Here is a 27,415-nt window from a genome sequence, read left to right on the forward strand (position 1 = left end):
AGAAGACATTCAAACATGGACTTTTACTGCTATGAATGAAGACAGCCTTCAAAATGCCATGATTCTTTTGCATTGTTGAGAAACAATGTTCTCTCCATTTACAAAATTTGTTTCACAAAAGATCAGTCAACGCAATCATTGTCATAGCTTTGTACAGCTAATAGTATTCAGTAAAGTTTAATAGTGTTAAATGTGGACATTTCATGAATAAATGCGTTTCTGTGAGTATCTGGGGAGTTACTACCTCACAGTGTACATGTCTGTTATCTATACTGAAGACAAAAATTTAACACAGAGAGTGTTGTAAGAGAAACACACAGAAAAAAAGACGAGAAACAGAATTTCTTTTTTCATGGTTAACATAAATGTCAACATTATTGGCATTAATAGCGTAGTGAATGATTCTCACACAGAGTACAGTTATTTCTATGTCATGTTCAGTAACAAAATAATAATAGTCTTTTTTTTTCCTACAGTTAACATGGTTAGCATCAGCATTTGGCACAATGCACAGCATCGTAAGGACCGACAAACTGAAAAAAAAAGAGGTGAATGCATTGATAGAATCGAAGAAACTGTGTAGAAGAAGTCCAGTGTTCACAGAGACTGAGGAAAGAATATCTCACAAACACAAATGAAAAAAAAAAAGAGGTTTTAAAATAGAGTTATATTTTCTGCCAATGCTAATATTTAATCTACCAACTGTTATGAGTCAGACTCTCACCTTTTTTTCCTTTGATGCATTAATAACAATACAACCTTTTAGCTGTGCATACATGCTGTGTGAGACTGAGGACAAAAGCCCTATTCCTCAAGGTCGACGGCACCATGCCCATATCCAGACAGAATGTAACACAGTGACATCATCCTTGTGTGTCTTTGTGCAAGATAGATTGTTCTGTAGTCCAACAACTTGAAACAGTGAAACAGTCCACCTTTCCTAGACTCAAATATGTCAGTTGTAGCAGCGATTGTTTTCAGGTCTTCATTGTTTGGAGTTCTGTTACCAACCAAGCACTAATCAAGCCAGTTTGGTTGAAGTGGTGGCGGGAAGGTTTAGGTTAGTCCTTACACAATACCTTCACTGCGTTTACTTCTCCACACCACCAGGGCTGTCATAAGCAATGTCACAAGGATGGGCACCGCAATGAAAGGCCCCAAGATGTGGTTGGGTGGGTCGTGAAGTTGTCGGCCAGTCAGCGAACAGTCGTGGAAGTAATGCTGGTGTACGCGCACGAAGAACTCATCCACCAGGCGGTTGGGCCAGAAACAGTTCATTTTCAGTGCCACCAGGAAAGTACAGTTGGTGAGTTCCCCATAAGATCTGTTGGAAACCGAACACATGCAAACAGGTGAGCATGTAGCATTTAAAGAAGGCTGTCACATTATTGTGTATTTCCCGCCATTGTAAAAGTTGCTGGATTCACTTTAAATAAGCTTTAAAAGACCAAATTTAGGCCAAGTGCTGCTTATTGCACTGTGAGGTAATTCACTAAGTGCAAAGGCAAGCCAAAATGTCCTAACATAGAAATGTAGATGGATAAATATAATGACAAATGAATCCTCTATTGCAAAACAGATGTCTCTGTTTTGTGTCAAATATACTATGATACAGTAATTGCATATGATGATAACAAGATCATGCTTTTTGACGTAATTGCAATCTGGAAGCTCTGCAGGAAGTATCCGTATGGAGTAAAATAACAATTCACACTCAAATACACCATAGTTTATTACATGTTTTCAACTTTGAAGTCTAAATGTCTCTTACAATAAATAAATAAATAGATAAATAAATACATTTCTCTTACAGTAAAGACCAGAGTTATGTGTGTTTGTATTTGTACGTGCAACCATGTGTGTGTTTTTTTCCATTCAGCTTAAATGATTTCTCTGCTGAATCAAACAGGGGCTTTGATGGAGTGAAATGACCCCCGCTAATGAAAGGAAGGACACAGTCTGTTCTATAGAATGGATAGATCATTCGAGAGATTCTCTCTTAACAGGTCCCTGAGTGAGTTGCTAGAGCCAAGCTCTCACTCTCTCTCTCTCTCTCTCTCTCTCTCTCTCTCCCACAGAGTGCACTACTTCCCCCAGGCTCTCCATTTATAAACCCCAGTGCTGTCCTCGGGTGAGATGCCTCGAATGGCTGGGCCAGACTTTTAATCGAGTGCTGTTTTCCAAGTTATTTTTAGATCTCCGGTGGGCCATCCACCCCCACCCCCTTGTCCATTTCACCCAGTGAAATACAGTTCAGGCAGGGGAATGGGAGCCAGAGTGCAATCAGTAAAAGACAGAGTAAGGCAAAGAGCGTACCTCATCTTTTCGGCAAGGTATGGTAACAAAGGTTTTCAGAGTCACCCATTTCCATTCCCCATGACAGAGGAAGGAAGCATGAGAGAGAGTGGGTGAAAACACACTACCTGTTGGAGTGATTTTAATTTTTACTGTTGCCATTCACGCACAATGAACTTTGAACACGTATTTTTCCATCACATGCCCCGACTTTACGTTTCTCTTATGAAAGTAAAAAGTCACAATGAGTTGGCACAAAATAAGACTGATGTTCTGTTCTTTCGTCATTCAAGGAAGTCAAAGAGAGACTGGCATTTAAACGTAAGCTTTTTAAACACATTCAGGCTACAGATCTTGAAAAACATACAACCTACATAAAATTCAAGGTAAAACAAATATCAAGCATGTCAGAGACTCATGTCAGTCAATGTGAGCTACTGTGTGCAAAATAAAAAGAAGTTCGACCACAGTTTCCACTGAAAACAATGACGTTTAGAGAAAAACAAAAGCATGCGTTTTATTGTTTTAGCTACAAATCAGCAGTTCCAAGATGTTATCATTTATTCTTGCTTCACCATGTGAGAAGCAACTAGCTCTGCGTGCTAATATTAGCAGTTCCACATCCTGGGATTAATGGAAATCCATTAAAAAGGTGAGTAAAAATAGCATATACATGCTTCCATTGCCTTTAATAACAGTTGTGCTTTCATGGAGTTTAAAGCCAAGGTCACTGGGCTCTCCAAGCATCCATGTTCTACACTGGGGCATGCAGCACAACACATCTAATTAGAGAGCAGGTGGAAGCCCTCTGCGGGTCACAGGTAACAGGCTAACAGCCTCCTATGCAAGTAATCCAGCCAAACGTTTTGGAAAGGCCAAATGTATATATAGGTCCTTGTGCACTGCTGTAGAAATGGAGTGAGTCGGTTGCGTTTCATGAGAAGCCTGCAAGATTACCCCCTCGCACTAGGAAACAAATAGCGTGCTAAATGGAAAGAGGGTTTGGTAGGGTTACAGGGGGAAATGTGTTCAGACGTGAATAATGAGTCACACGGAACTGGACAGTGATGTTCTACATTTGATGTGATGAGAGGTTATAGCATTTGTCAGTAATTTGGTCCGTGGGAGTAGGATAGTCGATGTTACATTTTTTCAAAACTATTTAGCACGTTAATCATTTGTTTCAATCAAGGATAAAAAGTTATATAATGGAGACAAACAAACACGGCAAAGTAAACTCTGTGCTTTGGCAGACAAATAAGAGTAAAAGGAACAGACAATGTTTATAAAGCACTGAACCTTTCTGAGTACATAAGGTCACATTACATAAAATCAATTTAAAATATAATCAAACATCAAAGAAATCAATCTGAAGAGGACTTAGATTCTTATGTAAGATGGTAGTAAAAGATAAGACAGTTAAAAGGGGAAAAAAAAAGTCGTTCTTATAATCACCATTACAGGGATTTGCTTCAGATGTATTTGGACGCTTTGAAATCTGAAATGACTGCCTGTGCTCTGATTTAGGATATGATTCAACGGTCTGTGCGTGTTTGTGTTTGTGTGTATGTGTGTGTGTGTGCATGTGTGTGCGTGGATGGAGTGTTCGACAAATTACGCATCACAACTGAAAGATAAGGTGTGACATGCTTTTTTTGTTTGGAAATCTGCTTAATTCACAACAACACATTCATACAACAAACAGTTTCTACACAGTTTCTTATGCGGACACAAAGTAAATGTATATACATTTGTGTATCGCCTCTCTGAATAAAATACTTCTCTGTGTAATAAAAAAAAAAGAAAGACATTTTCATTGAACTAATACCAGACAGGATAGGTACAGCTGTGGCAATATCTTGCCCATTATATCAGCATGTAAAAAATGATCCACTGTGCTAAATGAATCTTGGATATCACTGCTTTGAATGTTGGAAGTCTCATTATTGCTCTGTCCACCGTTATCATTTAATTGGCCGCTGAACGCAGATAAGAAGACAAGAGTATTAAGATGTCCTATCATATATTTCCTCTTGTCACATCTGTAAGCAAGCCAGCCAGCACTTCTCCCAGACCGAGGCCCTCAGCTAATGCAACAAACACGTCTCCTCACTCACTCTGTCAATCATACTGACAATTTCCTGTTTACATATTTCACAAGTATCTTGATTACATATTTTTCACTGCAGTGGTCCAAAAGAAAAGTGAGGCGCAAATCAGAAATGTCTCTGTTGGTCTTGTCTCTCAGTGTGTTGCATAATCAAAGCAGCATTTATTTAGCCCTATCCAAAGCAGAGTTACATGAGAAAGTAATAAATTGTGTGAGTGCTATCACCTGTTGGATATGAATATGCTAAAACTACATGAGACTAAAGTCAAGTTTTAATCTAATAGCCTACGTTTTAAATCAGCCTATGCAGGAGAAGTCTACATTCTGGATAGTATGTCTTTCCGATATCTACATACAGGAACAATTTGATAAGACTTAATGTTGTCTCACAAACACCAGCAGTGAGCTTCGTGGCAGCCGTCATCTCGTGTCTAAAACGGGCGAGTCCGTGGAAGTGCCAGTTTTTCAGTAGCGAGCATGTGGTGGGGAAACGCACTTTAGCATCATAAGTCATCGGATTGAATTTCGAAGTGGCTTAACACCACTAAATATAACTGGCTAGGGTGGCTAAGGAGAGCCAGGGACAAACAGCAATAACTAGGAGTCATGACTACGGCACAGCAATGCTGCACTGTCATTTCCCATTATCTGAAAAGAACTGCCCTCATCTGTTATAGCCTCTGGGTAAATCCTTATGTATTGAACAAATGGTTACTGAATCATTTTTTACTGCACATGCTCTCAGCATTGTGGTCTTCCTGGTTGTATTACTGACACAATTCACAATAAAGTGTATCTAAACTGGTGTGGTCTGTCACCAAACCAAATATACAACAAATTTCCACATCTTAGACTTAACTCATTTGGAGTTATATTAGTTTCCTTTGAGGTGAGATAAATACAGGCAATTTTTTTTTTTTTTTTTTTTACAAGCTGATGTGTCATTCATGCTCAAAGTCTTTGTTCTCTCAATCTTAAGCAGAAAAAGAGTCCCTCAACAGATTGGCCTGTCTTTCATGTTTTACTCAAAGAAAATACCAGAGAGTAATTTTCCGCAGTTTAATCTAGGATTTCTCTATCGTTCTTGAAAAAGTGTATTTCATTTCACAGTTGGACCAAGTCCGCGAATGGTTCCAGACATTGAAGGATAGAATGTCTCAGTTATTTGGTCCTGCCTCTAATCCCTATCATTCAGTGACAATATTACATCCGTGCTTTGTCACTAAAACCTTTAAAAGGTAGTAACAAATGATGTGATAATGTTTACATGCCACCACCCAACAGAGATATTTCAAGCATTTGCCCACTGGACAGAACTAAGTCACTATTATAGTCATACAGTCTACAGTCAACTGAAGCTTGTATGCCTGAGAGGACTCGGCTACTGGAGACAATTTTTATTTCTCTCTCTCTCTCTCTCTCTCTCTCTCTCTCTCCCTCCCTCCCTCTCTCTCCCTCTCTCTCTCTCTCTCTCTCTCACACTCTGTCTCTCTCTCTCTCTCTCTCTCTTGCTATTGCTCTCGGTCCCAAAGTCATTATTGGGACTATGTGTCACTTGGCAATACCAGCAGGAGGGTCGTTTTAGAGACTGTATTTTGTGCATTTGCATTTCCGCAGACAGAGGAACCAGTAGGAAATATACCACACGCATTTGGCTTGCATTGTGTGAGACGTACGTTCAGTTGTCTTGATGCACTGAGAGAAAACAAGCTTAAGCTTCAGGGGCGTGCCTTTATGAGTGACTCACTATATTCCACTGTTAAGAACTGAATGTCACCTGATTAAAAGAAAGAAAGAAAAAAAAAAGAAAGAAAGAAAGAGCATTCGAAGAAGATCTGATTAAGTGTATTGGAAAGAACAAATATACCTAAATAATTTCATAACTACCTATCCATGACTATCAAAATATTGCAAAATATCGCACATGACTACGTATCAGTACCATCTGTTGGGAAATACCTGTTCTTTAAGTTGCCTTATCTTTAATCGTTCTTGTAAACAAAGAAAGACAGATGCTTACAATAAATGCAGCATACTTAAATGTTTTTAAGCCAAAAATAAATATAATATTCTCCAGATAAACTGATATGTTTTGAAGATCAATTTTATTTGAAGGTTTGTAGAAACGGCCAAAGGTCTTAGCTTTACTTCATTCCAGCCATCTCCTTCTTTCTCTCTCTTCTTTCTCACTTACTCTTTACCAAAAGGGGAAAAGAATGTCTGCTCGCTCTTAGGGGCTCCCAGTAGAGCTCTTTATTTTACTACCTCTGAAAACATCTTGATTTTTGCTGTCCTCAAAATAGTGTGTGCAACGGACCCAAAACTCATTACTCTGACACACTCTCACACTCGCTTGATTATCTTCACTCTCTGTTCCTACCTGGCTGTCTCACGACATCTCCCTCTCTCTCTTTCTCGCTCTCTCTGTCTCCTCTCTCTCATTCTGTCTACAGCCACCAACTTTCTCTGGTTCTGTGTGTGTGTGTGTGTGTGTGTGTGTGTGCGTGTGTGAGTGTGTGTTTCTCTCCTTCATTCTAAAGTACTTCTAAAAACAGAGCGACATTTCTTCATGTGGGCTCACTTGGGATGCTGAATTATAGAACACCAAGATAGGGAGCGTGTTAAACAAGTACTACTCACTTGTAGACCAGATGGTGTGCAGACACGGAGCAGAGTCTCCTACTTGACTGCCACCAGAAGGGATCCCAGCTGAACCCTTTGAGCTGGACTTCCAAAGGCTGAGAAGACTTTCACGTCAAGGATCAAAGCCAGCCTCGCAGGAAGCTGATTTCTTATGACATCTTTAAAAAAGGCATTGTACCAAACAAACTAGATATATCCCTCAACGTCTGAGCTCTGAGAACACCGTTGTTCTGGAAACAAGCACTAAACACTCAGTGTCACGTCTTGATCGATTGTTGGCAGGTTTAGCCACACTAGAAGGAGAGAAATGGAAAACAGTTCTTTGGACTCATCACCTTTATGATTCAATCAATGAAAAGCCAGTAGGAGAAGAGTCTGGGGACAATAATAGCTTATAATAGCTTCTTCTAGCGAATCGCTGACAAACAATCCAATCGTGAAATTATACCAAGCTGAAAAGATAGCTTCTGTAATTCACACTTTCTGTCACACACCTGAAAAAATTTCTTTATGAAGAATAACTACGGCTAAAGCTTAACTATGCCTACAGTTGCACACTCAAAAAAAAATAGATTGTTCTGTCTCTGAAAATGCATCTCATATGGTAAGTTCACCTTGGTTCAGTCTAAACTGTTAGAAAACATGGGATAGAAAGCTAAGCTTGTGTTGATGCCTACATACTGATGTTTCTGCACTATGAAATCCCCCTGATACAGTGCTGCATTTAGAGGAAGAACTGCTACCACTGCCATCTCAGCAAAACCGCAGTGACTTCTCTTGCAGTTTGACATGTTTGTTTTCCCTCTTGGTCATGCCAGAGTGTTACGAACTCCTCTGAGAAGTAAGGAAGAAGAGTCTCTAGTGTTGTGTCTGGGGGGCAAGTGAACACTATGTAACACAGCTCACACAAAAGAGACCAAATGCAGGACAGGGAGATTTTTTTTATTTATTTATTTTTAGCTAGAAGCTTTCCCTATGCGGTAGTCAGATTAATGTGCCTTCTTTTAAGACATGGTAAAATAAATAAATAAATTAAAAAAAAATCAAACAGAAGAGGAAGAATTTAAAAGAATCCACCAACTCCCCCAAACTTCATCCACTTTTGTATATTTGATTTTGTGTTTCCTATGTTACAAAATTTGGCATTTTCAAAGGACCTTTTGAAGAACTGTTTGCCTTTTACCTACTGTGAAGACTATTTGATCTAAGAGATATGTTTAAAAAAAAATGTGCGTACGTCTTTTGATCTTTCATCTGTAATTCATAAAAGCCAGCTCTGTCTTTCCATCTGTCCTTAAAACTGTCCTAGTCTAGTTTGAACATGTTATCACCTCTGTGGGGAGTCAGCCAGCCTAGTGCTGCATCACTCACTGTGGTTCTGCCCTATCCTTTAACGTTGTCTTTCTCATTTGGCTGTGCTTCTCTAGCCTTGTGTATTATTGAGTAAGCAAGCAGATGACCTCATGAAGGGAGGCCCTTAAGCCAACAGCTATGCATACTTTAATGAGCGCTTTCACGGCTGAAAGAGGGACTTGAACCCGAGCCCAGCCTCCACTGCCACGAGCCTCACAGACTGATTCTGCACATCAGTCAGCGGGGTGTCTAGCAGGACTGAGCTGTGATGATCACTTGCAAGGGGCTTTGCAGTCTCTCACAGGGATCTCACGCAGGTTTTTCCTCCTGCACTTGTAATAACTGCACAAAACCCAGTCTCACACACCTGGTTCCATCAGTTCCATTTTACCAAAGAATTCATTAGGTGAATCAGAGGATGGAACGAAATCTTACAGGGAGATAGATCGGGGGGGGGGGGGGGGGGAACATAAAATCATTTTGTGTCCAAAGTGTAATAAGTAGGGGGGAAAAAAACCTAATAAGCTTCCTCAATTCCAATTCTGCCACTCACTTCTCACTGGTGGCTCAGATATGTGACTCTTAATGAGAACTCAAAGGACAACAAGTTGCCAATTTGGCTGTTCCTCACAAACATACAGAGAGAGAATGCCTGAATTGGTTAGAAAAGGATGCTAAGCCAACGCGGTTGACAGAGTGACACCGCATTGACAGAATGCTAGCGTATCCAGGTGTCAGACTCCCAGTAGAGCTGGTCTCTGGTTCGGTAATAAGAAAGTAAAATTGCAGTATTGGCACTGACTGTGTGGTGTGGTTGTTGAGAGTAGCCTACTTTCAAAGTGTTTAGCAGCATACAGCTGCTTTTCATGGATTTTTCTTTTGTGTAGGAGAGAATTAAGTGAAGCCAAATGAATCTATCAGATGCAATGCCGTGTCAGTCATGCCAGTTTATAAATAAATGTCACACAGTATCAGTAACAGTGAGAGAGAGAGAGAGAGAGAGAGAGACAAACAGACAGACAGACATCTGTCATTCTGGATGACAGGGCTTCTGTTTGTCCTCTGTGTATTTTTGTTGTTTGTTGTGTAGCAGTACTATAAGCACAGAGCAGACACACAGTGTCTTTAACACCAGCAGTCAAGGTCAGCTCTGTCTATCACCATGTATAGAACTCATGATTAGTCAAAAACATGACTCATTGTGGAAAGGGAGGCAAAAAAAAAAAAAGAACTGGCTAAACAGGCCAAACTTCAAACGAAAAGGCACGCAAAGGCAAACAGGCAGTGTTTCTGAGCTCAGGCTCAGATGTAAGTGACAAGGCAAATTAACTTCATTGACAGGAATCACGCATTCTTCCCCACACATCGCACAGTGCATGCATATAGCAGGGACACTGACTCAGGCACTCAGCTGACAACAAGTATAACAAGTGTTTGTTTGTGCCTCTCATACTGCTTAGCTGAGGAAAAACTCAATTATTATCAGCCAGTCACTTTATATCGCATCTGCAAAGCCTTTATGTGCATGTCCAGCAGTTCACTGGTATATCAAATAGATCTCTAGAGAAACATTTGATAGAAAAATAGTGACCCATTCAGTTACCAAGCTCTTGCAATTGCTGTATCTAGAGATGAAATTGGAATTACGTCCCCTGAATGCCCTAACATCTAGAAAAATGCCATGCCTCCTGTCTCTAATAAACACGCTGGTTTGCTGGCGTGATATTTTCTCTGCTTTTCTTTTCAGCACTAATTTATTGCAGCAAAAGACTGGAATAAGGATAGCTGTATGAAATTCTTCTCAAACAAGTGAGTTGAATGTGACTGTACTGACTCATTATGAATCTTGCCACAGAAGCACAACACCTTGCCCAAAACACAGCCATTATTTATAATTGCAACAGTCTAAATCTGATGCTATAGAGTTGACTTCACAAACACATGCCATGCGGGGAACAAGAGGGAAGAGGAAAAGCAAAAGAAAACCTGTTGATTACACAGTACCAGTTGACAGAGCCTAAAAAGAGTGAGCATCAACTTGGCAGCATCTCATTTCTTAGCCGAGTATGACCGATACCGATATCGATACGAAAATATTTCTAAAAGCAGAAGCAGAACAAATGGAGCTGCACAACAATGCGCTCAATTTGGTGAAATGATTCACTTCATTTTACGCAAATTGTTCGCTACTTTGACTTAGCATTAAGTACAAACAAAATTTTCCTTAGATCTTGCACCACTGGCAGAATTGTGTGGGTATGCTGGTTGGAGACAAACATGGCCTTGGGCGCAGATGACAGGGTATGAGTTACTACACCAGCCCAGTTCTGACAGCCGGGACACTAGTGTCACTCCTCTCTGATTTGACTAATGCAAGCCGCTCCAGATAAGTGTCAGGCGAAAAGAGTAGATCTGGCTTCATAGAGTCCTCATAATCATCCACACTGTTTTGAATCCAACCTTTATTTAATCAGACAGGTCAGTTAAGTACTATTTTATTTACAAAAACGTCCTGGGAATATGACCACTGGCGAATACTGAGAGAGTGCAGGAACCTCGCCTGCTTTGCATTAACTGATGCATTAACAGCACTCCCCTTCCGTCATGTAATTAGGAGAGATGGGCATATTAGTAGAAGCATCCCAGAGACAGTGCTTCCTTTAGGGGGAACAATTCCAGAAGGCTCCCTACCCCTCTGCTACACCATTGTAGCAAGAGGAAACCCAGAGTGATTCCAAGCTCCCTGTCTCCGCTCTGAATAGCAGGAAATGTTGCCCTTCACTGACCTTGCTGTTCAGAGCAGAATTATGCACGCAGGAGTTTAAACTGCAAGGTGGCTTCTAAAGGCATGCTGCGGGCTCTGCGGTTGATGAGAGTGTTTCTGGCATGAAATGTTGGCACAGAGCGTAACTTGCCTGCTCCTGCTGACTTGGGTTCATTCTGGACACATTTCAAAGGCTGAGAGTGACTCTTTAAGTGGCAAATCTTTTGAAACCTGTCTGAAGTTGAAAAGCAAGGATTCCTCTGCAATAGCTTTAGCAGAGTTTGCATAAACTATAGAGTATCCTAAATAGCCACCCTGTAAAAATCGAGTTTAAAATCAAAAATCACTTGTTTGGTGATATTTACTTGGTTAAAAAAAAATTGTTACATCTGAATCCAGTGGTTTGGTGCTTTTCTTTGGAAATCTTTCTCTGTGGATTTTTGATTCTGATGAACTTTCAGTAATGTTTGATTTTCAAACATTTGAAGGCCACTCAGGAACATATCAATATTACCAAAATAGTAAGTGTTCATTTAGAGCCAGACAGTTGTGTCTGGACTGTATTTAGAGTTTGTACTCACTCTACTGTGTCCTCCCAGCTACACCAGTGGCGCTGGTCCAGAGCTTCCATATCCAGCTTAAACTTGGCGAGACAGAACTCTTCAATGGCATATTCATAGGTACCTCCACATGCCATGGACAGGGTGGAGAAATATGCTGCAGGAAGAGAAGATCACTGAGTAAAGCCTGTTCTAACATTCCTCTCCAGTTTCTCAGTGTTTATACAACTGAAAAGAGGCACAGACACTCCAAAGTAAAATACGGCATCTAACTATGAAGTGACAACAAAAGCTATCAAGACTCTGGACCTTTGAGAAACCCTGATGTACTTCGAAGGGGAGGGGAGTGTGGAGAAAACCTGTCAGTGAGAAGTCCATCAGAATTTCTGATTGGTGTTTAAAATGAATAACGTTCCTGTATGGTTACACATAATGGGATTTATACATGTAATTATCGACTACCTTTTGAGAGCCTTTTTTCTAAATGTAGCACCAGACAGACTCCGTTTCACTTATTAAATGAACAAAAACACAATGTCTGAGCTTAAAGAAGCATCGATGCCACAGACCAAGCTAAAAGTAACTTGTTCTAGAAGGCAATAAGAATAACTGCACATGGATCAGTTCTGGGTCAGTGCTAGCAAACCCTCCAGGATAAGGAGACTGTCTCTTTGGTTGAGCAGCAGAGTGGAAGGGAAGAAAATAACCAGTAAACAAAGAGATTAGCATTTAGATACTATTTAACTGAATAGATGCAGCAAAACATTCAAAAAAGTTACAGAATTCCTGAGTAATGAATGAGAAAATGTGTCCTAAATTTAAATAGTCTATACTCTGCTGAGCTCACTGAGATCTTCAGTGTAACTGATTATGATGCTTTCTGTACTTTTCAGCTCTCTGAATTAAGATGGTTATTTTTAAACAGTCTTTTTGTATGAAATAATCTTGAAGGAGGAAACGGTGGGAAAGACGATAGCCAGAGTTGAAAATTATAAGCGGTAAAGTCTAAAAAAGAGGAGAGGAGAAACAATGAATAGTCCTTTAATTAACTCTGAGCACATGGCTTTAATATGCAACACTCAGCACAATAGCCTTTCAGTGGCATGCCTCAGTGAACTCTCGTGTCTTTTAATGTCTCTGCTGGCTTTCTGTTCCCACCTTTATTGCCTTTATTTGTTTCTCCAACTGCTTCATGGCAGTTGGGTACAAATGTCAATGAGGTAACTGGGCAATCGGCACATATGTGGCTCTTCAGACCCTTCATTGCCTCAAGCCACAGAAAGAGCTGTTGTTACAAGGTTAGTAAAAAGTCACAGTTAACCCTATCAATTTTGTGGTGCGTGGCTTCATTTGTGTGTGTCATGTGTTTGGTTTGTGTGTTCCTTGTTAGTGTGAGGGAGTGTAGGTGTAGGCTGAGGGGTATGATGTGTAATGGTCAAGCCAATTTGCTTATGAGAAATTTGTTTATGCGAGCGTGTGGACAGAGGGTTGCAGGTGTGTATGTTCAACCAAATTTGTTTATGCAAAAGGGCACTCGGGGCATGGAACGGCGGAGTGTACGTAGCAGCGGTGTGGGGACAGATGAGCAAAAACTGTAAGTCTTATTTACAGTCCAAAAACTGTGAGTCTTATTTACAGTCCAAAAATACATATCAAACAATCTCCTAATGCTACAGCAGTGATAACTGTGGGTTGCATAATTGCAGAAAAAAAGATGTTACATAACATGATTAATAGAAGCATGTGAGGGTCTGTAAAGCATCCGCAAAACACCATGCTCTATGAATTTTGCATCTCTGCATTTGTCTGAGTTATAGGGAAAATTAAAATTACAAAACCAGAATCGGTATCAGCAACAGAAGAGCAACTTAAAGACCATACTTGTATACAAAGACAAAAAAGGGATACTTCAGAGCATGGGAGTGTATTTTACATGAACAGTAGTGGTAACACATATTGAATAACGGAAAAAAAAATATAGCTAACAGGCTACTCTCATCATTAATCTTTTCTTTCAACACATAAATGAGATCTTCAAAAAGGTATATTAGAAAAATGTTATTCTGCATGAAAAGGTCATCTTTTCTTTAATCCTGACTTCTACAAGTGGTCAAAGCAGTTTGTGTTAAAGCAACAATTGGCCTCATTGGATAATTCTATTCAGTCCAAGTGAAACCCTGCCTCAAGCAAAGTTCATCACTGGTTTCAAAACCCGTCTTTTTTGCATTTAGCTTTGACTGCATGCATTAAACTGCAATATTGTCCTTTTATGACCCTGATCCTGTAGTTTTTTTCAGGGTGAAACTGAGTATTCAAACAAGGATCTCACCATACTGTTTGACCTTTGCAGTCATTGACTATGAAATGTTCCCTCTATGTAGCCCTTTTTTTCAACTCCCATGTTTCCTCTGAGTGGGTGTAACACCAATGATAAGATAAGATAACACTTTATTGATCCCCAGGCAGGGAAATTTGGGGATCCGAAAGCATGTCACACATTTCTAAGTAACTCCACAACAAAAACAACTGCTTATACTGATATATAATATGTATAAACTGGAGAATCAATTCAACTTATTAAACCTGATTTTAAAAATTAATGATAAAATTACATGCCCAAAAATAAATAACTAATTAATACTTTTTGAAGACCAAACACAATTCAACATCTATTCACTGTCTCACTGAAACCTATGCAAAAGAAAAGAATGCTTTTTATCATTTTTCTGTCTATATTTTTTTATTTATCTACTTGCTGTAATATATCACCTGACTCACCATCACACAGGGCTGTTGCTATGGTTCTGCGTCAGATGAAATGCAAGAGGACCTAAGTTCAAAATTAATTTAACAACATTCAGAGCTGCAAGTTCTTATCAAGATCGGAACCCGTGCCCTGTGTTGATTTAATTCACTTTCCAATAATAAGAAGTGAGTTTTTTTTTTTTTCTTAATCCACAAGTACATTTCTTTGGAACTGAAAGGCATTGTTGTAAATATCAGGGCAGCCACATTTCTTTATGCTAAGGGTGAAATGGGAAAAAAAAATCTATATAGGGATTTACAAACTGAAAAGGAAAGGGTAAGATCTGAAATTCGGTTACAAATTCTTGGAGTCCAGGATAAAGTGAAGACTGTTTGAATTCTTAAAAGAATAACATATGTACAGTCTGAGATTACTAATGAACTTGAAAAATAGTGAGTTTGTCACTTTCATGGTGTCATTCTCATGACGACAATAAACTGACATTGACAGTCATAGACATGCACATGTATCAGTCATAGGACTTTTAACATACTCATATAGACTTAATAGAAACTACATCAATCAAAAAAAGACATGTAGAAATTTATTTGACTTAATAGAAAAATGTATTAATCAGTAACAATGAAAAAAATAGAAAAGATTATTTAGCTCAGGTTTAAGTAACCACATTCTAATACACTGTATTTACATGTGCCTGTGTCTGTGTGTGTGTGTGTGTGTGTATTTATGCATTTGTGAGATATGATATGTTTGGCTTTTTTCATACGTTCAGTGTAGCTGACATCTAGATCACAGTCAGACTGTGTTACTCCTAGCAGTTAGTGGATAATGCTCATCATGAAAAGCTGTGAAATGTGTCAGGCTAAACAGCCTGTAATGTGGGGAGAACAGAGTTCAACTTCATGCATGGATGGGACCTGATGCTGTTCGATAATGACAGCACACAATGCACAATGAGGTTAGCATGAATTTTCCACACCAGTCACTGGCCAAGCAAATAAAGGGGAACTAGCCTCAAGCCTTAGTGAAGCTTATCATGTGTACTTTTAGCAAGCGATTAAGCCTCCACATTGTCCTCAAAATGACTGAGGGAGAGAATGAATAATGAAGCGGAATGCTACGTCCCAAGTTACTTTCAACGACAGTTTGTGCACTGACTGTGGATGATGATGCATGTTGTGAGTTGCATCCTCTCGGTCCTGAGGCTTCTTAAAAAGCCCAAAGTCATCTGAGAAACAGGGTCGCACAGCTTGCCATTTATTATACTTGACTGACCATGCCCTGCACTTAAATTCAGAAACTGGCTAATTTGCAGAATAAGGGGCATTGACTCATTCTCATAATCCAGCATTCTTGTATATTAATAATATGCAATCAGTTTCATATTAAGGCTGAAAACTCAGTAATCCTTCACTAATGATATATATATAATGTTCCTTTGAAGGTCAAAGCAGCTAATATTGTTACCTCTTAATTTGACTCAGTTTAAATGTAAATTACTGCAGTACAATGAGTCATGAATAGTTTCTGCACATCTATAAACAGAGAGAGAATCAGTCAATGGCCTTTCAAGCAAAGCATAAGACAAAGGCATCTGCACTATTTCAACAAACAATCTAGTTCTCTGTTCTCACTGCTCAGCTCCCAAGGCAGTACTTGCTCATGTCATTGCGAAAAGGCTGGATATGGAAATTTAAAAATTATAGAAGATTGCTGCATTTATGGAGTTTATTAATTATGGGCTTCCCTTGGAGAGAGGGTGAAAGCCGCAATTGTTCATGAAACAATAGTCAATATAAACAGTTTATAATGGACGTTTGGTTGTTTGGTTAAAATGCAATCTTTAGAAATTACTTTCATTTTTTCCCCAAATCATCACCATCCTTCACCAAGTTCTGTGTGAGGAAAAAAGAAAGAAAGAAAGAAAGAAAGAAAGAAAGAAAGAAAGAAAGAAAGAAAAGTTATTCGGCCCTTGGCAAGAGGGCTTTTTATCAACTCAAAACAGTAAATAATTTGGAAGGACACATTTTGCAAACTGAATGTAAATAATTTCTTTTCTTTTCTTTTCTTTTTCATGATCAAGCCTTAAAACCCTGTGTCCTATACAATTCAGTCTGATTAGACTTGCATATCTTATACATTGTGTTGCTATCATACTGAGTGATGGCTAAGGACCTTTTTTTTTTGGTCTAACTAGGAAAAACATTATCTATTCAGTTACTGCCTTGTTTTGCAGCAAACTCTGCCGTTGGGAGAGTCTATACCTCAAATGTAAGAATATCATGTGTGAATAATGGCAGAACAGGATGGAGAGCCATCACAAGGAAGTGGGCATGACTATAGGAAAGCTGAGAACATCTCATCTGTCAACTGTCTCTGTCTGTCTGTCTGTCTGTTGTGCTCTAACTGGCTGTCTCAACCACTAACATTTTAGACAAATGTTGGTGAAATCGAAGATGCTATTTAAAATTGTCAGATAAAATGTTGTGCTAAATTGAAAAGATAGCACACATTTTCGCAAAACTCCTCTGATGGACTACAGTGTCATATCATTTCAATGGATGACATAGCCTGGTCATCAATTTGATACTGTGCAAAGTTTACTGTAATTCTAAACTTTTGATATGATATTATTTCAAACTATTCTGCTTGGCATTTCCAGAGTTTTTTGGGGGCCAAACAGCAAAGCTGCGTAGACACCCATTGTGTTTCTTCCTATTCATCATCTTCTTCTTCTGGCTAGAGTGTCTATGACAGCTCCTAGAACTATATGGTAAAAAGTCGTGAAATTTGGCACACTGATTGGGGACACTTCCCTGATTCTTTTCACCAAGTTTCATGTCTGCATCTCGAGCGCTCTAGCGTCACCAACAGGTCAAAGTTGGAGGTGCATTTACGCATGTAACTTTTGAACCATATGCCCGATTTTAAAAAATGAGGTACCACTGGAAATGAAGTACCCTTGGATTCCTTAGATCAAGCCAGGAGTTAAACGCCATGACATCAGTTTCCACCATACTGGATTTTCTGTCATGTTGGATTTTACGAAAAAGTTTAGAAAATTTTCACAGGCCACAAAGTTTGGCACATCTTACCCAATACTTGCAAAGATGATATTCAGACCAAGCCTCACAACTTTTCTCACAACCAAGCCTCCAATTAAGTTTTGATGTGTTTGCCTGAAAAAAGTAATTGTTGAGTGTGGTTGTATCTTGGGAGATCCCAAGACAGAAACAAAAGTGTTTGTCCATCACAGTCAATTGAAACTGCAAACAGGAAGTGAGTTCATAACTCTGCAACGGTTTGATGTATCAAGACCAGACTTGGCACATGGACTTGGGACTCCATTTTGAGGAAGCACAAAAAATTCTGCATCATCCGACCACTGGGGGGCGCTGCAATAAGCAAAAATGTCTTTTGGCTAATAACTGTTGATGTGTTTGCCTTAATTAACTGATTCATATGTCTGGTGATACCGTGGGAGGTCCAAAGGTTGACACATGGCAACTTGTCATGTCAACCTAATTGAGGCGGCCACCATATTGGATTTTACCGAAATGTTTACAAATTTTTCACAGGGCACAAAGTTGGCCCACTCTTTACCAGACTTGGCACAGATGATCTTCAGACCAAGTTATCAGATGGATTTTTGATTTTTGAAACTGTTCATCCGTAACTGGCAATCGAAACCAGCAGCAAAGCCACCAAACAGGAAGTGAGAGCATATCTCAGCAATGCTTTGATGAACTGACACTAAACTTGGCATATGGACTCGGAACACCTTCCCGAGGATGTGCAAAAATATTTGTATCATTTGACCACTGGGGTGCGCTACAACAGGCAAAAACAACTTTTTGCCTAGTAAGTGTTGATGTGTTTCTCTTAACAGAAGTGATTCTTGTGTCAGGTCAATTGACATAAAACTTGCTATCAGTGCTTACAGCCATGCTTTTAACATGATCAGATCAAGTTGCCATGGCGATTCTGCCCTGCTGGACTGTTTGGCCCCCTCATCGCTGCTTGAAGCTACATACACACACACACACACACACACACACATATATATATATACAGAGAGAGAGAGAGAATTTTTTAATTTTTTTTTTTTTTTTTTTTAAGGCAAAATAAGCTATTGCCTTTTGTAAACATCCCCTTCCTTTGAACTCCACAGCCCTCAAATAATCTTTCAGCCTTTTTAGTGAGTCTCTAAAGCTATTAATCCAATCCAGCCAATACATGTTTACAAAAAAGTTACAAATTGTAATATGGCATGTTAGGGTTAAAAAAGATTCACTGAATGAAATATTCTAAAACAGCCCTCTGATGTTTCTGATGAATGAATGGCAAAATGACTGCACTATACTATGGGAGAAAGAGGAGACCTTGACCACTCTGAGCACTCCACACTCATTCAAGTCTTTCTTACACACACACACAAAGAACAAAAAAAAAAAAAACCTGACTGTCAAGCCATGAAGAGACGGTACAAGATAAAATAAATTACCACAGTGAGTGAGTTATGGGGTAAGGCCCTACCAAAGTAGAGCATATCTTGTTTCTCTCGAAGATTTCTTCCAACATATTTCACCTCCTGCACTTGTACCTTAAAAAACTTGCATAGCATGTGCACTCATTTGTTGTACTGGGAGATGAGGAACAGGCGTGTAACAAGGCCCATCAATTTGTTTTTTCAACTTGGGAATAACAACTGTTCAGTTGAGCAATGACTGGATCATTATTTCTGCTCTGACCACTGCGATTTTTCATCTAAGTTGTACTAGAGTGTGTTCAGACACTACATGGTAGACTCTACACGGTAACTCCTTGTAAAAGTCTATCGCTGTTTAAGCACTATTACTGTTTTGTGCACATCTACTGATTTGCTATACCCTGTGAACAATGTGTCACCATGTGCTACTATCCAGTGATGCCATACTACAGAAATGACACACATACAGAATTTTAAGCAGCTGATCATTTTACTGACTGTGAACATGCTGTCTAATGATTAAGAATATGTGATCGATTTGGACTGATTTGCTCTCCTATGAACGGTTGACCCGTTCTGCATAATATAACTGAATAAGTGGCATTGTACCATTGCTCTGGATTCTCTTTATGAATACACTTTATTTAATACATTCTATATTTTATTTTTTAAAAATACTGTCCACTTCAAATGTGTATTTGTAGAGAGACAGGAAACGATTTCCTCTCATGCTTCTTTCCCACGGCAAAAAAAAAAGTAAATTAATTAATTAACAATTTGTCTTTTTCATTGCTCTCTGTGGTTTCCATTATAAATAATTTCCTTCAATTCTGTGATGAAATTAAGGCTGCTTGAATGCTGGCACTGGTTGTGTAGTCACAGAGGACACCAACAATTTGAAATTTATTCTCTAATTTGCTGGAAAAACCGATGAGTCCAGTAAATAATTGAGAACAGCAGTCTTTGCAACAAGATGCATCATCTTAAGAGAATAAAACAAAAACAAGCAGACTTGATTTCAGTTTGCGGGTTAATGAAACAGATTTGATCAAATTAGTGGTAAAATCTCAGCAAGGATCATTTGCATAGGCCTGCACAATGTGTCTTCAGAGTAACAAAAAACCCAGCTGTTTCAATGATCAGTCAGTGTAATTAAGCTAGTCCAGCAGAATTCACTTCTTTGTATATCTTCCATGATTTTATTCTCTGTAAATGCAATTATTACCAATTTAATTACGCTTATTATAAGCATATCTGGATAACATGACTATATTATGATTGAATAGTATATCGTTAGATTGTCAGTAAGTATGCGAGTATGTAGGTGAAATGTTTTAGGACCAAGACTCAATAATCTCTTTGAACATGTACACATGCCTATAATTTGAAAGAATTACAACTCACAAGCATGTTTTTTTCCATTGTTTATTATTATTATTATCATTATTATTATTATTATTATTATTATTATTATTATTATTATTGGGCTCTGGGATCCATGTAACTAAGCTTCATGGAAACAGTGCCTCATCTCTTAAGCTACATAGGAAACAGAAGAAATCCCAGTTAGATCAGATCACTGCCTGAGCACATGAGGTTTTGTCCCTGTGTATGGCGTAGATGAGAATCAAACAGGCCATCTCTAACACTGCGAACAAAAACAGCCCAGGGCAAATTCTGGCACAGCAAATAACTGTCCGTGCAAATGCAAGCAAAAATACAGTGAGCAACATGGTGCCATCAGATAAACATATGAGTGAACAACTAATCTACCACACTGGGAAATAAGCATTTAGAGAATCCCTTGTAGTTAGCACTGCAGTGTTGTGGTGAATCAGTATCTCTTTAATCTCAGTTCTCTGAATGCAGAGTGACTGGTATTTATTACTTATTACTTGTATATATGTAACACACACACTCACTCACACACACACATGCTCACAAACACACATACATGTGCGCAAGCACATACACACACACACGTGCGTGTGCGCACACACACAAATACAACATGTTGCTGCTATTAATCACATTCTCTGTCTACCTCCTATCTCTCGTTTACACACACCTGTGTGCAAACACACTGAACATTCATACCAACTGTGAAGGATAATTGATGCTGCCTACCCTTTGTGATGTGGTAATTACTGGGGCTCTAAATGTTACCCATTTCTGCCGTTCTGGTGATAGGTCACTCACATCCATTATTTTTGCGCTGATCCCCATTAACAGGAGAGCATTTGTTGAGGGTCACTATGACTCAGAGCAAGATTTAATTGGCACCCTGTGCTCTAATTTGTAGTAGCTGGCATTTGAGGAGTGACTGGTTTCAGCCAAAACACCACCAAACAACCAGAAATACATGACAACATTGTTCTACACTCTGTGAATCACTGAGTTCCCTAAATTATTAAATCTAAATGTATTTATAAACGGGGGAGGTAAATTGAGTTCATACTGAAAATTAAAGGAGGGATTCAAAGACCAGACTAACTTGAAAGTGCTGATGCTATGCAACTGCTGCATAAGTGTAGCCCATAGCACAGAACACACACGTAAAGGTCCATATCCCACACTGAACCTAGCCTGTACCTAGACATATAGCTAATTCCCTGTTTTAAAGCTTACATGTGGCTGCCCTGACAGAGAAGAATGTTAAAAAGTGAATGTCAGAATTGCTATCTGAAAGCTGCCGGTGATGTCATCCGTAGGACAGTTGTGCAGCTGTGAGATACTCTCTCTGGCTGTGTGGGCCAGAGGAAAGAACCACTTTCCCCTTAATGAGATAAAAACAGAGCTCTCACCATGATCTCAGACAACATCCAGACAGCCACATACTAGATACGTCTAAGCTTACAATCTGTGAAAAAAAAAATGACACCCTCTTTTGCATCTCTAGGGTCCATTCTTTGCTTGACAATGCTGCAGCACAATTATAGAGACAGTAAAATAGTTCAGCGAAGGTTTTTCATTTTAGAAGAGCAATATAATTTTAAGTCTAATGAACCTAAACCTCCAGAAACCCCTAATGGAGATGTTAGAAATGGATGCAACTCTCACTGCACTGACACTGTACCATCCTTTAGAGAGGAGCACAAGAACGTGTTAAGTGACTATAGGTCTCACGATTGTAACCATGAGATTACTCACTTAAAGGATGCTGTCTAAAGAGTGTTGACCATTCTCACGCTAATACAACTGAAAGAAATGCCTTTAAATGGAAAGCAAGTACCACTCAAATTAGGGAGAGGGAAAAGTCTGATGAGACGATAACAAAATTCGAAGGATGCCAATAAATCGGATGGACCTTCAACAACCTCCAGAAACGACAGTCCTCAAACCCCAGTGGGACGGGAGACTGGATGTATTCACTGCCATACTAACTGAACTCTTGCTGATGAGGGGGATTGTCTGAGCTGTCAGTCACAAGCTTGCTCTTGCAAGAAAGAAAGGGGGACAGATTCATGTTCCCTCTCCTTGTTTTTCTCCCTTTGGACAAATTTATACTCTGGTGCCATGCCACAGAGGATCTGCATAATGAATAATTAGTTAATGCAGGGAGGAGCCGGAGTTCAGCATTGTGAAGCTACACCTTGAACATCCTTCCTCTCCATTTTACACAGACATCTCACATAGGGTCTAACATGAAATATTCATTATAAGCCTAGCTAACACCTGCTTGTGTAAAGTAACAAACACCACATCACTTCTGTGAAAGCGCGTAGAGAATGACAAATGGTTCGCTGTGGTTGGTCTCCAAATACAAGCTGATTTTTCCCTGTCGTTCTCACTCAGTAGTACGGATAATGGAATCAATATGAACGCTTGTACCATGGAACCGTTATACACGTTAAGTAATTTTTTTGTCTCCTAGTTTCCTATTTATAGCATGCACTGAAGATGGCTCAGCTATATAGGAAAACTGCCTTCGGATGGAAGTCAGTTGGGACCTGAGTTGATGTGTTCTTGATGGCAAATTAACAACCCCCAAAGCGTTTTGGGGCACTGCTGCAGTGGTTCATGTGTGGCTCCATACTGCTGAGGAACTAGCTGATGAGTGCAACTGCCAGTCTCACCACGACTTAAAGACATTTGGGAGATACATGGAGAGGCAAAGGGTTTAGAACATTGATGTATTGATCGATTGATTGATTGAAATTCACTCGATATGTTTCAAGTGACTAATGTGATTTCATTAGCGGTGTTGACAGAGAACAGCATTGCTATGGAGCAGTTCTATTACCTTAAACATGGTTCAAAAATACATTCCTTTGCCTGCTATTTTTATCCAATTGTATAATTGGCTCCAGATATAAGCAAGGATGTTGACGTGGTCTAATGTTTTGGTTCTGTAGGGTATAAGATGTTGTCCAGATGTATCTGACATGTTGCCGTTCGAAAGGAAACTGAATATCATGCTCCCAGGGCTGTTTCTTTTTGTAACACTTCAAAAACAATTCTTTCAAGATGCATGATTTGTCTCGTTTATGATGACCTTTTTCCATGTCTTTGTATTGTTCAGGCCTGACAAATTCAATTAACCAATAACGCCAGAGTGGGCCCAACTCGAGAGTTGCCCCAAAAGTGAAATATGAACTTGCCCTGACAACTAAAAATAAATAATGTATCCAACCATTCATCTACGCTTGGTAGTGCTGTCCGACTCCACCCACTGTCAGCCCTTCACATTATGTAAATCAACCAAATAAAAAGCCATCTTTAATCAAGAAGAGCTATTGAGATTATTCTGCTTCCCTTCATCTATTCAAATGGTCTCTCTGTTGTGCACGTTGTTCTACTTGTGTTTGTTAGAGCAGAGTAATTGTGAGAGGTTGTGTGTGTGTGTGTGTGTGTGTGTGTGTGTGTGTGTGTGTGCATGGGGGTGCATGCGTGTGTGTGTATGTGTGTGTGTGTGTGCGCATGGGGATGCATGCGTGCGTGTGTGTGGTGTGTTTGTGTGGTGTGTGTATGTGTGTGTGTGTGTGTGTATGTGGAGTGGAGGCTGTTGTGGGGTTAACAGTCCAAGGCCAAAAAACTCTGGGGAGTTCACCGGTGAAAATGTCCTGGCCTCCCAATAATGCAAGCTTTGTATATAATGAAAAGACTACTTGACATTTCTCACCCAGTTGGCGTCATTGCCACTATGCCACCTTTATTCTCAATGCCAGCAGTGGGCTGCCATGGTGACCTCAATGCCTGCCCTAACCCTCCTCTCTCATCACTACCTTAACAGCAACATTTCATTGCCTGAGCGGTTACTGACTGCAAAGGAGAATAACAGGGTGAGCATTAAGGGTCCATTCTTCCATCCATTATAGTTCAATAAATAGACAGATAATTAATCTAATACTTCAGCATATGTAAGGCTCTTAAACTGACAGTAGAATACAATGTAGTCTGTCTGATTTTGCATGGTCCTATTTTAGATAGCTTATTTCATTTTGTCCTCTTTTTCTGGCACTCCCACAGTAAGTCATTATTCATGAGGAAGGCTCCTGAGTTAAAACGCTAATTTTAATTGGAAACAATCTGCAGAACATCACACCAGATCAGCCAAAGTTCAACTGGGAGATGATAACACAGCTGAATAAACACATAGTAGAGAGCTGTTTCTGCTAGAGTAATTTGCTCTTTGAAATTGAATTACATAGTTCAGTCATCTGTTGTCTGTGGAAAAAACAAGATCACTCAATCACCCAGACATTAGATTTTTTTTTCTCATTCTGGAAATACTACAGAGGCAAACATTGCTCGGTCTTGACAGAATATTCTAAGGAAGTAATGCTTCTCTCTGAGCCCAATTTCAAACCTTCCTCTCTGCAGTTTTCAGCCCACAGGTATTCCAAAACCAGGGCTGTGAACACTCCAGAAGCTGAAGAAGAATAGAAATGGTTAGAGGAAAGAACCCTGATTTGTTGAATCACTGCCTTTCTGAGAGGGAAGGAAATGTGTGCAGCGGAGCATAGAATCTATCAGCAGTCTTTCATTCCTCCCTGCAGCCCAGGTAACGGAGCAGCTACTGATGCTGCAACTCATGGGAAACAGGCATACCAGTGGACAAAACACTGACCTGAGCACTGACCTACTAGACAGAAAAAGTATTTCTGTATTAATGACTTTGTTGCACGTCCTTAACTGTCAAAAATACAACAGGTTCATCTGCTTAATACAAACACACATTCTCTCAGCTACAATTAAAATCAGAGCCTTCAAGTTGAAAGAGTTGACTGGGCTAGAGAAATATTGTGTTGTTGAATAATCTGAGTATAGTTAATGCTGTGGTCCCATGTGGATTCCGAAAACAAGAGGCGCATAAAGATCCTTATTAGACATATACCTCAGCAAGCTTATTAAGGTAACTATGAAGTGAGCTCTCTGCCAGAAAGTAGCCGGCATGCATTATTAATTAGATAACTGAACATCTGTGGGAGGTTATTCCAGTTTTATAGATTTTTTTTTTCCTTTGAGAAAATTAATAAGCTCCATCAGCATACCGCTGACTTTTCTTCCGAGAACAGCACCTTTTTAAGAAACAGTTATCGTGGATAAATAAAACAACGTCATCTCTTTGTCTATTATTTTGAACTGTTCTTGTTTTGACGTAGGCTATTGCAGACGACACGTCTGACAAATATTTACGTTTAATTTATTATAGGCTGGGCACAAGCTATTTTGAGGTTCCACAACCAAAGTTATAAAAGCAGTTGCTCAGGTTCTGAAGCCAGCAGGTTACACACAGACACAGACACAGACACACAAGAGAAGTGAAGAAGAAATCAGTTTTCCAAATATACTTGACTTGCAGCTGTGCTTCAAGTACCTGTCGTTGTAAAAGTGTTTTATCAAATGTTCTGTCGCACGGTCAGTGTTTGAATTTTTCTTTGTTTGATTTGTAGGTGCCGTCAGAGACGTACGTCTACGGCCACTCCGTCTTCAAGCATGTAGGATTCATTTTACATTATTTGTCATTACTCAACCCTGAACAATTCCGCAAAATCGAGAATTATTACTTAACCAGCCCAGTCTAGTATTATAGAGCATTGGGCATGCTGGCCAGCCTGCAGATTTAAAAAGCATCTCGTTTCTGGGTCAGACCAGGTTGACCTCGAAGGCATGTATGTCGCTTATGGAGTGCAAAATATGAGGATATGTAGGATAAGGCTTACAATAACTACACGGTCAAACTGGTTCTAAAAACTATATGTCAGTATGAGTTAGTTAACAAATCTGAAAGTCTTGTTGCATATCCGTAAACAATCATTAGGAACACAGAGGGACAAATGTAAGTTTGTTGCAAATGCAAGTCTTTTCCTTTTTCCCCTAGCACGTGTTTGCGTGAAAAACCTAAAACTAATCTGCACGTGTGCGAATGATAAACAATTTCTCTCAGCTAAATGTCTGGATAAGAGATAGTGAGGAATATGCTGGGACACGTCCGGCGGTTTAAAAAGAATGTGAAAAAGTTATGACATGTCAGGTCCTCAGGTTGCTTTCATTTCCCTTTTAGAGAAACTGTTTCGGACACGGGAATGCCACAGATAAATTAACTGATATTAAAAATGTATCATTCGTTTGTCTGTCTATATTGTATGCCACAGACGTAGTTTACGAACGCAATACTTACCTGTCACCAACCAAACAACCACATATTTCGTTGACCCTGAAGCTCGAACGTCCGTCATGATCGTTTTTCAGTCTCTGTACACAGTCTCACGAGGATTTGAAAAACAAAAAAGATTTTTGATCGCTTCTTTGGATTTGTTTTCTGCTGTGTCCAGCTATTCAGCAAAAATCACCTATCCATGCATAAGCTGAAGTTTCATGACAACGAAAACGTGTGTCCCCACTTGACTGTGGCTCTTATGGCTAAAATCAGTTCAAGAGAGCGCTGACCGTCAGTTTACCAAAGCGCAAAATCTCCAGAGCGCAAAATACAGTGTCTGAAATCCCAAAGACCCGTCCCACAGCCCTTTGCTCACTGCAGACCCAAACATACCCCACACATGTTACGTATTCTTGTCATTAATAATGTTGAAACCGAAGCAAAACAAATAGCAGAAGATCTCACAACATCAAAATTCCACTCAGTTTTAACGCCTGCGCCCTCGCAACATAGAGTGTGTGGCTGGCTGGCTGTGCCTGTGAGTGCCGGGGCTTGGGCATGCGTCTTCTATATCCAGTTTCAAAGGAGGGACGAGATGTGGTACGGGAGTTAAAACACAAGGTTGTGAAGAAAGAAAGGTCCTCTTGTTTGACAGCAGGGTCTGTGGAGAATAGCAATGTTCGTAAAGACCAAACCTGATTAGTCTATGTGCTATAAAGATATTTAAGGTACAGTGGTTATGTGAACTGATGGGACAGGTGACAGCTGGAGCGTTATTAACACGAACGTAAGATAAAAGGAGACGAGCAGTGGAGGGAGATTCAATTTTAG

General features: G+C 39.6%; 1 protein-coding gene across 2 annotated transcripts; it reads right to left on the bottom strand.

Annotated features, from left to right (window-relative positions):
• On the bottom strand, positions 1–27,103 carry ramp1 (receptor activity modifying protein 1). 2 transcript variants are annotated; one of them, XM_030786870.1, is made up of 3 exons: positions 26,606–27,103; positions 11,747–11,882; positions 1–1,324 (listed from the first exon to the last, which is right to left on the bottom strand). In XM_030786870.1, exons 1-3 carry the CDS (start codon positions 26,661–26,663, stop codon positions 1,069–1,071), a joined length of 450 nt encoding a protein of 149 aa, XP_030642730.1. In that variant the 5' UTR covers positions 26,664–27,103; the 3' UTR covers positions 1–1,068. The 2 variants fall into 2 exon arrangements, with proteins under 2 accessions (XP_030642730.1, XP_030642731.1); XM_030786871.1 differs by lacking the exon at positions 26,606–27,103 and adding an exon at positions 16,798–16,901 and having other exon boundaries at positions 11,747–11,876.
• Positions 27,104–27,415: the final 312 nt, after the last annotated feature.

Source organism: Chanos chanos, chromosome 10 (genome assembly GCF_902362185.1).
Source record: "Chanos chanos chromosome 10, fChaCha1.1, whole genome shotgun sequence".
NCBI lineage: Eukaryota > Metazoa > Chordata > Actinopteri > Gonorynchiformes > Chanidae > Chanos > Chanos chanos.